This window comes from Drosophila montana, unplaced genomic scaffold (assembly GCF_035044405.1).
Source record: "Drosophila montana isolate Dmon_TW-CO22-7 unplaced genomic scaffold, ASM3504440v1 contig_3083_1, whole genome shotgun sequence".
In the NCBI taxonomy this organism is placed as follows: Eukaryota; Metazoa; Arthropoda; class Insecta; order Diptera; family Drosophilidae; genus Drosophila; species Drosophila montana.
In genome coordinates this window covers 385,645-401,044 of record NW_026997957.1, presented here as the reverse complement: position 1 = coordinate 401,044, position 15,400 = coordinate 385,645, and the positions used below count along the sequence as shown (strand labels likewise).

At 46.0% G+C, this 15,400-nt stretch overlaps 1 protein-coding gene across 2 annotated transcripts in view; it reads left to right on the top strand.

The window, feature by feature from the left end:
* The window catches only part of LOC135430807 (serine/arginine repetitive matrix protein 1), a 60,490-nt gene extending 45,284 nt beyond the window's left edge, over positions 1–15,206 (top strand). For both annotated transcript variants that reach the window (XM_064685608.1, XM_064685607.1), the window contains 2 exons: positions 11,412–11,918; positions 12,923–15,206. In XM_064685608.1, coding sequence (XP_064541678.1) covers positions 11,412–11,918; positions 12,923–15,132 — 2,717 coding nt within the window. In that variant the 3' untranslated portion in view covers positions 15,133–15,206. The remainder of the gene's footprint in view (positions 1–11,411; positions 11,919–12,922) is intronic.
* Positions 15,207–15,400: the final 194 nt, after the last annotated feature.

Here is a 15,400-nt window from a genome sequence, read left to right as displayed (position 1 = left end):
AACTTTATGGGCAATCAGCCGCACTCCAATTGTCCAAAAACATGCCCAGGGAGCCGGGACACGGGGTCGGGACTAGCCTGCCTCAATGCCAAAATGTTTGTCCGGGCGTAGTTATAATTTTGATCAACTTTTATAAGCGTGGGCGGGGGGAGGAGTTGCGAAGGTGGAATATGCTGCATGTGGCAGCTAACAGCTGCACGAGTTGTAAGTTTTGCCGTTGTTGTTGTTTTTGTTGTTGTGCCTAGTCATAAACTGCATGCGAAATTGCCAAAAAGCACACACTAAATACACACGCACACCCCGGCACACTCGCACACCCCGTCGGAGGTGTACAGCAGCAAAAAGTTGCTCATTTACAGCACGGGTCGCGTGTGGGCGGGGCAGTTAGTGGGCGGAGGACTAATAAAACGAGGCGCTGACAAGCCGCAGCAGCGAAAAGTACAAACCCGGCCACCCACTGAAAGAGCCTAAAAGCCTAGAGCTCCTAAACGGGCCGTAAATCCAGGAGCTGCGCCGCTTTTACTAGCAACTATTCCACCAGCCCCCCAACCAGCCCTCCCCCAATCGCCCTGCTCCTAAGTAGACTCGTAAATTTTAGGAAATTACAACATGAAAGTCCTAGCGAGGACAGCGACTCGACTCTAAATTAAATAAAAATGCGCCGGGCTGGGAGCCGGGTCCGTTCGACCAGGTTGGGTCAAAAGTTTCTGCACCTGTTGGCCAATTGTGATAGAGGAGGGGGGGGGGGGTGTTCCGTGCAATCACAAGTTGGCGTTAATTAAAGCCATAACAAAAGCAGCCAACAGCAGCTTCCAGCCAGCTGCTCGGCAGGCTCGCAGAGCCGAGCAGAGACCTTCTCGGGATTGGGATCGGGATTAGGAGACGCGCGCAGATTTGTGGGCTGGAAAAGTTTGGGCCATACGCTTCAGATTTATGCCAAACTAAAGCACTTGATGGCCAAGTAGTTGGCATTTAATAGCTCTATTATTGGAGTTTCGGAAAGTGCCGTAACAAATGGTTTACGCTTCATGCTCACGCTAGAAAAGGGAGAGAGAGAGTGGGACGCAAATGGGAATAAAGTTGAGGCCAAATTTGCTGCAAGTGGCACAGAGTTGGAGCTGGATTGATATGCAAACAATATGTGCACAAATTTGAAAGAGGTGGAGCTATGAGGCATGCATTTAAATATAAGTTGGAAAGGGTGTTAGCAATGTCTGTGATTGGATAAAGAAGTTATCCGGCTGCCTATAAGTAATATATAATTTTCCTTAAATATATTTTATATATAGTTGAAAAGCGTGTTAATAAGTCTGTGATTAGAAAAATGAGTTTTCATTAAATATATATTTTTCTTTAAATATATATTTGATCATCAGTAAAACGTTAATCAATATCTCATACATTATTAACCGCCTGTATTAATTTTTCAGTCATTTTCATTCTAAAGCTATATGTGCTCAAATGTACGAAAAAGTGAAAATATGTTTAAGTTTTCGAATACCTTATAAACTGAACCAATGGAAAATGGGCAAAAGGGTATAATGATTGTGTGAAAATGTATGTAACAGCCAGACAGAAGCATCTACGACCCCTTAAAGTATATATATTCTTGATCAGCATCAATAGCCGAGTCGATCTAGTCATGTCCGTCTGTCTGTTCGTCTGTCCGTCTGTCTGTTCGTTCGTCTATATGAACGCAAGAATCTCAGAACCTTTAAGAGCTAGAGACTTGAAATCTTAAACTTAGTTCCTCCTAATGCCGGCGCAGCACGAGTTTGTTTCCCGTAATCTATAGCTTGCCCCCTTTCCAAGCAATCGTTAAAAATCGATATCGAAAAACTGTTTCTTTATCAAAACTTAGGTTTTAATAGCTAGGCTTACCAAATTTAGCATGCACTTCGCTGTTGGTAGAAGAAGGTTTAGGGTATACCCTAGTCGGGCACTAAACTTCCCTGGCAAGAGCACGCTTTCTTGTTATTTCTGTTTAAATCGATGCGCATATTTAAACTTCGATCTAGACTTTAGCTGTATTTAATATTGCAACTCATAGAATGTAAAAGCTAAACTAATTTTGTGTATAGGTTCTTTTAAAGAAAACGCAGTTAAAGTATATTAAAACATACATATAATTAATTAACTAAACTGTTCCTAAAATCAATCAAATATAAAATAATTTGTGCACCGCGCTGGTTCAAACCCCACGAAGTGTTTGGTTCAAACCCGACCAAGTGTAGTCGAGGGAAAATATATGATTAAAATGATTAAATTTTAACTGAAACAAGGTTAATTATGCTTTCTACGTTGATATAAAAAGTATTTCAGTTAAATCTTGGATCTACGTGTGTTACCCAGAAGCTAAATCAGCTTTATCTCAGCCGCATCGCTACTCTAGAGAGAGAGAGGGAGAGGGAGAGAGAGAGAGGGAGAGAGAGAGTTTAGAATTCCCCATCGCTGCCTGCAGTCAAATGTTGTGCACATCAGCTGCCCGTCAAAGCCACCTGCGTATGGCTTGGCCCACCTGGTGGCCCACCAGCCGCCACCCAACCAACAGCCAGAACTCACCTATCCAGAATCTTGAAAGCGTGCCGTAGAATCTATCTGTGTGTGTGTCTGTGTGTGTGTGCTTCACAGTTTTTGGCCTGAAGGTGCGCGGGCAATAAATTTCGATTGCATAATTTGTAAATTGTTATAACCCGGTGAAATTACCATGAAATCTTTCACAAAAGCATTACAAAATCTGCCACTTTGGACGCATCTCGAAGGCCAGGCAACCAGTTCCAGTTTCAGCTAACGCCCAGCTTCCTGCCACGCCCCCTGCCCCGCCCCCTGCCCCTACCCTGCCTTGCCCCTGCCCAGCCCTGGCCTGCTCCTCCAGGGCGCGCTTGATAAAGCTTAATGGTATTTGACTCTAACAATAATGCGCGTTGGTTTCGCCATGTTAGCCATGAAAGGAGGCTCCAAAATCGGCAGCTTCTTTTCCTGCTTGGGTGGCCCTCGTGGGCGTGGTAGGCCTGGTGGGCGTGGCTCCAGGTTACGCATCGTTGCATAGATGATGATTTTTTGCCGTAAATGCGGCGATTAGCTTTTATGCTCAACCATTTGAATTTTCCATTCGATATGCAACAAAAGCAAAATACAAAATGAATTCCCAATTCCGCTCCTAATTATCAGTGCCACGCCTTAGTTCCACCCACCGCCCCCCGTCCCAGCTGGCAAATTGAAAGGCTCCGCTGCTTATCTGGCTCCTTATCACGGCTCTGGCCGCTGCCTCGTCTCTCGACCATAAATCAACAGCCAATTACAATAAAAATTTATCATGCACAATAAAAAATGCGTCCAAGACGTAGAAATAATTTACATGGCGCATTTTTCACATTTCTCAAGCGCTCCAATTGGAATTTATAACAATGTCCCCAAAGGGACGCGATTTTCTCTTCTCTTCTTCTGTTTTGTTTTTTTTTTTTTTTGGCTATTCACCAACAATGAAATTTTAATAAAGCACGCCAAGGCAGGGTCGTGGCTATGTGGTATTATTATAGGGAATAGGTAAACACATAAATATCTATATAATAAGAATTAAGCATAACTTCTAGGCAGAGCAATCCTCGCTGGATGCGCTGCTTGAGTAGGATCAAGACTCGAATTTCGGGCTAATGTATGGATACGTTTTCGTCTTAGTTTAAGTCCCGTGCCCCCTGAAAGTTAGCTATACCTATCGTAATAAGACTTTATGGGATTGGAGTGATCCAAAATTGTTTTAAAATTTCTGTGGTAGTGAAACAAGCATCAACAATGCAAGCTTGAATTGCATTAGATATCTTTAAGAAACAAAAACTTGTTCATTTAAGAACTCTGAACCGATAGCTTTTAGGATAATGGCATGTGGAAGATTTAAATATTTTGATTTGATATTTAAAAAGGTTTTGATGTAGATCGATTTGGATTCGTGTCAGCTAGATATGAGTCGCTTAGGTTCATGTTGAGGCGTGTTAGCTCAAACTTAACTCGTGTTCAGTCGTGTTAGTTCGTTTCAAGCTCGTATTACCTCGTGTTGAGCTCGTGTTAAGTCTTGTTGACTCGTGTTCAAGTCAAATTTTCTGCACAAACTCAAAGTCAATTCGTGTTCAGTCGTGTTAGCTCATGTTAAGCTCGTATTAGCTCGTGTTAAGTCTTGTTATCTCGTATTAAACCCTACACAAGCAATAGCTCAAACTTAACTCGTGCTTAGTCGTGTTAGCTCGTGTCGAGCTCGTATTACCTTGTGGTGAGCTCGTGTTGTCTTCTAAACTCGTGTTAAATACAAATTTGCAGCACGTGTTTGGTAGTGTATATTCGTGTGAGTAAAGGGAACACGACACCAGCACGAGCACTAGCTGAAGCTTAACTCGTGCTCAAGCATGTTACTTCGTGTTAGTTTGTGCTGAGCTCGTGTTAAGCTCGTGTTAAATCATGTTTAAATCAAATTTGCAGCACGAAAGTAAACACGACCCGCGCCCATCTCTAGCCCGAGCAATTGGTTTGGGCGCGCGTGCTTTGCTGCTGGCGCACGCCAAACGACACTTGAAGACATATTTGCTGAAGTAGCTAGAGTGCAGTCTCGCCCCCCCCCCCCCCCCCCTTTCCCCCTGCCTCCCTCCTCAAGCAGTTGGCTCATCAGCTGGGCAGGAAATCAAATGCGTTTCCGTTTCCGTCGCATGCGCCTCGTGTTGGGCTAAGTTCGGGCTTTGACATGCTTTTTTTTCGGGCTCCTCTCCTGATGGCACATTTCAATTTCCATGCCGCCCGCAGCACTCGCTGCCTTTTGCTTTGATGTAGCACACACCCCCCCACCCCCACCCTCTATCCCAACTCCTCCCCGCCTTTTGCTTTTACCAGTTTTTCATTGGAATGTTTTGCTTTGCTTTCTGTGCGCTCGTATCTGTGCTTGCTCGTGCTTTGTTTTGCGACACAGGCACACAGACTCCCTTCATGTCCTTTGACGCTTATCGTACGCCCCCGTCTCCCCCTCCCCCGTGCCTTTGACAAGCCCTTTTCCAGTCCTTCTGCATCCTCGCAGCAGCCGCATTTGTCTTTTGTTAACTTGATTTTGGACTTGGCCAGCTTGCCTCTCGACCATATGTACGAGGAGTGTCGTCTTCCAAGTTGGCCATTGAGCTTTAAATTCGCACTTGTCAGCCCGCTCTCGTTCGGCTCGTCCTGCCAAGGACCTCGACCTCCTTCTATTGTCCTTTACATTCGGCGGTTTCCTCTAACAAAAGCCACACTTTTCGAGCTGCAGACAGCTTCTCTTGACCTCCATGACCATTTGTTTGCTGCGCAGTTTATTGCCGTAAAGTGGCTTCAGTCTATTTTAGCCCCAAGGAATTACGACTCCCAAACACTAAAGCTTTTCCCTAACTGTAGCGTTTCCCGCAGTGGCAACAGATTAGGACTTGTCTTCAGTATTTTATTGACTTGCGTTCAAATATTATATTCTGAAATCAATTGGGCATCTCAATCGGGCAACATTATTCTTCGTCAAAATTCATGTAAAAATGGTACCCTCAAATATCCTATATAGACATAGGTCGAAATATCCCACTCCCATAAATCGATCATGTTCATATGTACATACAACCTGCATATGCATGTTTGTTTTGTACATACATATGTATGCAAACATGCATGCATGCGTACATGTATGAATACATGTCCGGATACATATATATGTACATGCATACATAAACTTACATACACACACATATTATACATACATACATACATACATACATACATACATAAATATATATACATACATACATACATACATAAATGCATACATTCATACATTCATACATGCATACATACATGCATGCATACATACATACATGCATACATACATAATACATACATACATACATAAATACATACATTTACATACATAAATACATACATACATTTACATACATACATACATACATACATACAAATAGATTCATAGATCTACATACGTATCTACTTACCCCTCTACCTCCTTCTCCGCCTCCTGCTCCACCGCCACAAGCTGCTGTTAAATTTCAGCAAGGCTTATTTGCATTTTTGAGAATCGAGGAGGAGAGCACTTGATAGAAATTCGTCTTATTTAAATTTGCCGCACAGTATTAGAAAACAAACATGCATGCATACGTATGTATGTACATGCATAAATTCATACATATATGCATGCATACACTACATACTCACACACACAAACATATATTCCTTCGTACAAAATACTTGATATACATATTAAGCTCATTCAAATATTATTACATAATTAATGGAGAAAATTTAAATAGTTGAAAAGTTTGTTTCGGGCAGCTTTAGAAATTGTTGCTTGTGAAATTAATTTGCCGCTGGCCATATTTGAACTTGGGCCAACTTTCTCGCAGCGTATTTACTTCTGTTAGGGCCTAAAAACTTGAACCCACAACATTTAAATTTATTAACGTCATAAAATCATATTTTTTGTTGGTTTCGTGCGGAGGGGGAGAGAAGGGTGGGTAGGCAGCCACAAAATGGGCCCATAAATATTTAAAAGCGCTTAAAAACACACACACAGAACGTGGCGAATGGCACAAAGCAACGTTTAAATTTTATTGCCATGGCCACGGCAACTGCAACCAGCCTAGCTGCCCCTTCTCCCCTTTCCCCCTTCCACCTCCCCTCGTGGTGCCACCAACTAGGCCAGCTCCTTGCCGCAGCTCAAATCGAGCCAATAAAAATTCAAATTGATTTTTGATCGCATTGGTAAATCGCACCTATTCAAAATATCTGTGACGGGCCACCCAAAACGCAGCACACATTAAAATCCCATAAAATTGGCTTAAGTAGTGATATCTCCTCCCGTTCCCCCCGACCCTTTGCCCCCTTTCCCCTTCGATTCCAGTTGGGATGTAACCTGATGCGTGCTAATTGAAAAGCTAAAGAACTGAAATTTGTGTAAATTATTTTCTGCATAAATTTGCACACTTGATGACTGCTGCAGGCATTGGCTAGAGGGGAGGGCATGTGCGGGAGGGGGGCTTATGGCTGGACTCGTGCCTGTTGGCCGTGTCAACAGGGATTTTGGTCGCCGGCTGGCACCTACTGACAATCTCACAATCTGACAATCGAGCAACTTTATGACGTCTTTTTATGAGCCTGCGCGCGACTTCTCATCGTTGTAGACTTGTAGTTGTAATACCCTCTAATGAAAATGATTAACAATGGGCATAATGAAATTATGCAAATGTGATAATAGACAGAATGTTGAGTCTCGTAATATGTAAAGTATGCTCGTTCTTGATGGAAATGACGAGCTAAGAGGGAAACGCGTCAGCCTTATAACAATTTACTTTAAACGTAGGTAGGGTAATGTTGATGGCCATGAGCTCAGTCGATCCCAGAGACAAAGAAAGCCAAACATTGTAGAGTACTTGGAATATATAATTTCGACTACTTCCTTTCTCCAACCATTTCTCCAAAGTCGATAACAATCGGTGCTTGATTCGTAGACCCTCGATATTTCGTCCAAAATACATTGCTCAACAATATTTAACTTTTTTAAAACTTCTTTCAGTTATCCCAAAGTTGGAAACTGTATTGTATAATAGGAAATCGATAAATATCGACATAAAGTCCTGATATAATTGATATATATATCGATTTAGGTACTGTTAAAACCGATAAATGTCGATGAAACGTCCTGATAAAATCGATAAATACCGAAGTAAATGCCAAATTAAATAATAAATAAATATCGAAGTAATTCTGGTTAAAATCGACATATATATATATCGATATAAAGTCCAGATAAATCGATAAATATAGATATGTTATCCTGATTCATCGATAAATATCGATAAATTTTCCTGATACATTGATAAATATCGATACAAAGTCCTAATAAATCGTTAAATATCGATATATTATCCTGATACACCGATAAATATCGATATATTGTCCAGTTAAATCGATAAATATCGATATAGTCTTGGGTTTCCAAGCCTATCTCGTAAGAGCTAGAAACTAGACATACCCAAATTCCAAAAAATCATATGGAATGGAAATATACAGCACCGTGCGTCTGGGCACAGGGTATTCTCCAGTCGAGCACACGCTTACTTGTTATTGCTATAGGCTTAATGTTTATGTTCGATGGTGTCTCGTTAAATTCCTGATGAGCCCCTGCAGCATTTTAATTTACTGCACAGCCAACAGGTGGCAGCGAGAGAGAGAGAGACAGATGGAGAAGGAGAGAGAAAGAGAGGGAGAGGACCTGTAGAAAGCGAGAGCTTGAAATCAATTTTTCTTGACCAAATGCGAGTATTTCTAGTATTTATTTTAAGTATTTTTCCAAATGCGAGCAATTCTCGTATTTCTTTTTATTTTATGCGTGTTTCTTTTTTTCTGTTTTTATATGTTTTGTTTTTTTATGTGAGGCAACGCATCTTGGCCATTTTACAGTTGTTTGGCCTACAGCGCAAAGCAGCTAAGAGTGCGAGGCTTGGGCGGAGGCGGGGCGGGGCGGGGTCGGGTTGCGGGTTGGCTGGGCTAGTGGCCAGTCCATGTCCAGTTGCTGCAAATGCCATGTTTAGTTGCAATTAAAATGCTTTTATCTTATTAGCGCAATGGCATCGCAATGCCATTTTTGTTGGCCAAGTTAAGTCGGGTTAAGCCAGAGTTCATTTCCCACATCACATCGCGGCTCTCTCGGGGAGTTCATGGCGAACAGCTTGGTGTGTCTGCCTGGCTGGGCTATAATCACATGCAGCTCCAATCAATTCCAAGCGCCTTTTATGCCAAATCACGGGGCCCGTCCCCATTTGCACGCTTCGACATTTCGCCGCGATTGAATTATTATCGCCGTGTTGCAGTTGCAGTTGCAACTTGGCCAGAGACGCTTTTTGCCAGAGACGCCGACGCCAATGCCCCAGTGGCTGGCCACGCCGTGTGCTGCTGCTGCTGACCATATTTGTCGCCTTTGGGGCGGCCAAACAAGTTGCAAAACAAATTTGTCAATGTTTTGTCCATTTGCGGGCACCGCATGTCGCATGTGGCATGTTTGGGCTTTGCTGTCTGTCTGTCTGTCTATCTGTTTTTTTTTTCTTCTCGCTCTTCTACTCGGCATTAGCTAATTTGGCAGCCCGTCTCCGTTTAATTAGAGGCTGCAACAACAACAACAACTGCAACTTTGCTGCAACATTTTGCTGCCTTGCAACACTTTCAATTTCTGTGCAACGTCAGTCGTGCCACGCCCACGCCTCGACTCAGCTCACGTCGCGACCATTAAAGGCCGCTGCCTCACGATCTCACTGAATGACTCGCCCCGTCTCCCCACTGCCCCGCCCTTGCCCCGCCCGTTATCCCTCTCGTCCCTGACCCTGTCGTCACACGCCCAATGCAATCCTCGCACGATCTGCCTGCCGCAGTCGCAACTCTTCTTTTGATTAGCTCTCTGCCTCGGCATACCCTAACTGACTGGCTGACTGACTGACTAACTGACTAACTGACTAACTGACTGACTGACTAACTGACTGATTGACTGATTGAGTGACTGACTGACTGGCAAAGGTCGTTAAAGCCACAGCCGCTGGCTTTGCAGCTTTGCTTCAGGGCCTTCTCCTTTCTGCGCCTTCATCAGGCCTTAGTTATTGTGCATATAGGGAAGAGAGGAGTACATTAGCTATGTCATTTAGTATGTCCAGACTAGTTAGGTTTTGTATATAGCAAATTTGTCATGTAGCTTCTACAATAGTAAATATCTATGTACATAAAGTATCTTTCATTTTATATCGCATGGAAGGGCTTCAGGGTATCCCCTAGTCGGGAACTCACGACTTGAAATTCTTACTTATTAGATTTCGCAGTCCTGGCTTGTAGTAAAATCTGATGATCTTGTTATTTCGCTAACGAAAGTATCCAAGAAGCTGTCTTCTTCTAAGAGAATATATGTGAGTTCCCTGCTAGTCCTACTTCTATAAAATATATATATTAAAGAAAAGGGTATTTAAACGTCGTTAGCACACATTTCAATACGCCTTAAACTGCCCATTTTTGAACATTGTGCAAATGTGAGCACAAGAACGGGCCCATTAAGAAAGAGGGACAGAGAGAGAGGTCTATAGAGAAGGAGATATGTAGACAGAGAGAGACAGAGAGAGGGAGGGAGGGAGGGGTATCCAGAGTAGAGGTAGCTCTGGGTATCATACAATATTTGGTATTTTTGTGAAATACCGTCACGTTTTAACATTTTACTACTCACTTCTGGCACGTTGTTGCCATTGAGCATATCAGTTTTGCAATTTTATTGGCCACGCTTTTTGCGTATCTCCTGCTGCTGCCTGCTCCTTGTTGTTGTTGGCCTCTGCCATTTCGCAGCTCGCGCTGATCTTGGCCTTGATAGCGCATATAAATGTGGCCAGAAACTGTGGCCACAACCGCAACTGCAACTGAGACTGGATCTGAGGCTCTGTCTTGGCTCTCAGAGCTCAGAGGTTGACGTTTATATTGGCAAATATTTTAAATATTTCTTGGTGGGGGTGTTGTTGCGCTTCGAATACCCTGTGCCTGGCTGAAATGGCCAAATGGGGATTATTATTGTTCGAGTATGTATGTAACAGGCAGCTCAGATGGCATCTGCAAACTTTTATAGTATTTATATATATTCCTTTTCATAAACTTATAATTAGACAGACACTCATTAATAAATATATGAATAAAATAAAATAAATGAAGCAACATATATAGACAAGTCGGAGGTATGCTTACATGCTTACAGGGTATCTGACAGTCGAGCACGCTTAACTCTCTTTTACTCTCCTGACCATATAATGGGAATTTTTATGATCAAGTGCAAAAGTTCAGCAGCAGCTCATCATGGTGCGCCCTCTTCTTTTTCTCATCTTGGTTCCATTTGAAGCTCTAGATCAGCTGCCTCATGCGGCTTACAGGGTATCTGCCAGTCGGACACTTGACCATTTAATTGGAATTTTTATGATCAAGTGCAAATGTGTGGCTTCTTCTCATCTTGGTTCACAGCTGCCTCAAGCGACTTACAGGGTATCTGCCAGTCGGGCACGCTTGATCAATATAATTGGTTCCTTTTAATGCTCTTCCCCAATTGCCTCATGTGACTTATAGGGTATCTGCAAAACGTGCATCTCTACTTGATTTATACTCTTGACCATATAATTGGAATTTTTATGATCAAGTGCAAAAGTTGCTTTCTTCTTCTCATCTTGGTTCCATTTGATGCTCTTCCCCAATTGCCTCATGCGACTTACAGGGTATCTGCCAGTCGGGCAGGCTCTCTTGACCAACATAATTGGAATTTTTATGATCAAGTGCAAAAGTTGACCATCAGCTCATTAATGTGTGCCTTCTTCTTCTTCTGTGATGCTCTTCCACAGCTGCCTCAGTTCCGCCCACATATCGCCAACATGCAGCAGAGGACGCTGCGGCAGCTGCGCCACACTCGACGCGCAGTCTAGAGCACTTGCAGTCGCAGTCGCAGCCGACGCAGGCGCAGGCGCAACAGAACGATTACGTTCTAGAGGAGACAAATCGACGAGTGCGTCAAGCGCCGCCGCCTTTTTATTGCCCGCTGCCGCTGACGCCGCCGCCGGGCTATACGGAGCGAGCCCCGCCACCGCCGCCGGCGCCGCAGCCAGCGGCCGAGCATGCAGCAGCAGCAGCAGCAGCAGCAACTGCAGCAGCGCGTCAGCAAGCACGACGCCGACGTCGTCTACGTGAACTCCAGCAGCAGCAGCAGCTGCAGCAAAGATTCGCAGCAAGCACCAACAGCAGCAGCAGCAGCAGCAGTAGCGAGCAGAGCAGCGCCAACGACTGCGACGGCGATTTAGGCAGCGCAGTCAGAGGCCAGCGTCGGCGCAGACGCAGCTCACGCGGACTGAGAGGTAAGTCGGGCGACTAAGAATTCTAATTAGTACAGTAAAAGCACTCTAAAGTGGACAAACACGAAAACTTTCCTCTTTTGAGCTGTTGAGGAAACTGTTGGAGGAAAAATTAAATAAGCTCTCTTCTGCAAAGTGAGAAGGGGTATGCTGGTTTTATACTCTATTCAGAAGGAGGGAAAAGGGGTATACTGGCTTTGTGCAATATGCAACTTGAGGTTCGTTTGTTCTTTTGAGACTTAAAATCTACATATATCCGAAAAATTGATACGATACGATAAGCCCATTAGCAGGCGGGTAATTCGTATAGATCGATATCTCCCTAGGGCTATCCAAAGTTGAAAAGCGTTTTGTATAAGATAAAATCGATAAATGTCGATATTTTGTCTTGTTAAACTCGATAAATATCGAATCAAAGTATTGATAAAATCGATAAATATCGATGTAACGTCGTGATAAAATCGATGAATACCGCTATATATGCCTGATTAAATCGATTAATCAAATCTTGATAAACTCGATTTATATCAAATCCAATATATTTCAAATTATCGATATTCCTTCCGTTTCGATATTTATTTATCGATACATTTTTTGATTTTAAGCTAAGGGCTTTTAGGCATATCTGAAAGATTTTATGAGCTAGAGTCATTAATTATTTGTTTTTAGTGTAATGCATATATAGTCCAAGAATAATTCACCTTTTGGATACCTTTTCACAACCAAACGCACTCTAATGCATCTCTGTATATAGCCACCTTTATATGCCATATTTTGAGCCTGAAACTTGCATTAAGATCGGACTCTAAGCACCGAAGTTGTTTAAAAATGAATTGTTTATAGTGTGGGCCTCTAGGAAGAAGCACAAGCCGTATAAGTGTGTGTGTAAAAAGAAAGTTCGAATACTTTCGACGGCAGCTCGTTGCTGCCTACAGGGTATCTCCTAGTCGAGCACTCTCTCTCTCTCTCGCTTTTAACTGCATATTTATCGTTTCTCCTTTTTACAGATGCCTATTGTCCGGATTTGTTGCACGCCTGCGCCTTGATTCTCCACCACCAGCACCGTCAGCACCATCAGCACCAGCAGCATCAGCCCGGCAGCAGCGACAGTTCCGTGGGTAATTTTACGGCCACGCCCCCACCGCCACCGCCACCGCCACCGCCACCGCCGCCGCCCCCGCCGAATCGTCAGTCAAGTGGGGTTGAGTACAGCTCGGACTATGTGGAGATTGATGAGCTGGTGCCGCCGCCGCTAGGCGCTGCTCGGGCCAAGAGCACACCACAACTGCAGCATGCTGTAGGACTAGCGGACAGACTAGCGATGGGTCAGAATCTGAGCCTGCGACGGCCGCGCATCTCACTGACCTGGGTGCTGCGGGAGCAGCACCAGCCCCCCTCCCCGTCCCAGCCCCAGTCCCAGTCCCAGTCTCAGTCACAGCAAAAGACCAATGAGCCGCCCGAGGCGGACCCAGCCAAGGAGAAGGAGCTCAGCAATGGACATGTTCCGGCCTCTGGCAATATTAATGCATCCGGCGTCAACTCCTTGCCACCGCAGCGCACGGAGCCGGTGCCCACGCAGCTGGACGTGGGCAAGAAACGGTATCGCGTCAAGCAGCTGCCCGCGGAGCCGCTTAATGGTTACGCCACCACGCCCACCGCCCATCAGGCGCCCGGCGCCGGGCAACTGGCGAGCCAAAAGTTCTTCAGCAATCAGAATCTGCTGGAGTACAAGGACAAGGGCACGCGCAGCGCACCGCTGGGCGCACCAGTGGCCGCCGCCACCACCAAAGAGCTGCTCTTCGTCTGCACGCCGCAGCGTGCGCCACGGAGCGATGTGCACCACGAGGCGCTGCTGCTGGCGCGCAAGCGCAACGAGATCCGCAAGAAGCTGGCCAGCCGGCTGCAGCAGGCCCGCGCCGCCGGAGTGGGAGCAGCCGCCAGCCCAGCGACAACGACGACAGCGGATGCACTAAAGTGCACCTACTCGGAGCCCAGCTTGGTTGCCGTCTCAGAGGGGGGAGGGGGAGGTGGAGCTCCCGGCGCAGCGGCACAGCAGCAGCCGCGTCGTCATCGTCATCGCAAGCGTCGCGAGCGGGAACGCAATCGTGTCCAGCGTTTCGGCTACGAGATACACAACGTGGATGAGTTTCTGTCGCGCTGCTCGCTGGCGGCGCCCGGCAATATACCTGTCGTCCTGGCCACGGCCAGCACGCTCTATCAGACCCGGCCCGGCGGCTATCAGCTGGAGATACCGCTGCCGCTGGGCATGGTCGTCAATGCGGTCTTCAAGAACCAGAACTGGCTCTACGTACAGACGCCGCACGCCGAGGAGGGCTATGTGGGCTATGCCAGCTGCCTGCCGCTGGGCATATTGCCCTCGGGTGGCAGCTCCAAGCCGACGCCCTGCTGGGAGTCCAATGCGGACATCTTTCCGCGGCCCTGCGGCAACATGACGGACTCGGAGAAGGAGATACGTTTGCGCGGCGGCACACGCTCCGATGGGGCACGCACACCGCGCAGCGTCAAGCCCGGAGCAGCTGCCGAGGAGCACAACAACAACAACAATAACACGAGCAAGAGTCTAGTATCGCATGGCGGCAGTTTGGCGGGCTCCTTGTACGGGGAGCAGCACGTGGACAAGCTATATTTGCGCGCCGCCTCCCAGCCAAAGCTCGTGGAGAAGGCCTACGCCCAGCTGCGCTCGACCAAGCAGCTGGGCTCCGGCTCCGCCTCGGTGCGCAGCGCCTCCAACGACGAATATGTCACTCTCCAGCAGCAGCAGCAGCAGAGGATGACCAAGCCGCAGGCACAGAAGCATCTGCATTCACAGCAGCAGTCACAGTCACAGTCACAGTCCGTGCGGCGTCTGTCGAACGTTTCGTACATAACCAATGGCCACAACGGTCAGCATCTGCATCCAAAGAGCACTCCACAGCAGCCGCAGCAGCAGCAGCAGACTCACCCGCAACAGGCTCCGCCCTCGGCGGGCGCCATGTTGAGCGTGCTGCGGCGTCAACAGCAGAACGGACTGCGCCAAACTCTAGTCGCCATCAACGCGGACTTCATCACGGAGAGCATTGTCGTCCACAAGGGCGAGATTGTTACGCTCTGCGAGTGCCGCGAGTCCAAGGATCAGCGCCAATGGTTCTACGTGAAGACGCGAGACGGACGCGAGGGCTTCATTCCAGCCGAGGTGGCCGGCCATGGCTATCTGTAGGCGGACTGGCGGACAAACGGACAGACAAACAGCTCCAGTCACACAAAACATGGAAAAGTAGAAAGCTACCTCGGCACGCCGAAGATTAAATACCCTTGCAGACATATGGCTGAGAATAACAAATCAATTTTCAAGCTATTTGATATACTAGTTCGAGTTTAATTAGGGTACTCAATTATCCATGCGATCCTTCCCTTAAAAGCTATGTAACACAGCTATATAATAAGACGTATCCATTTAAAATTTCATCAAGATAGATTTGAACTAA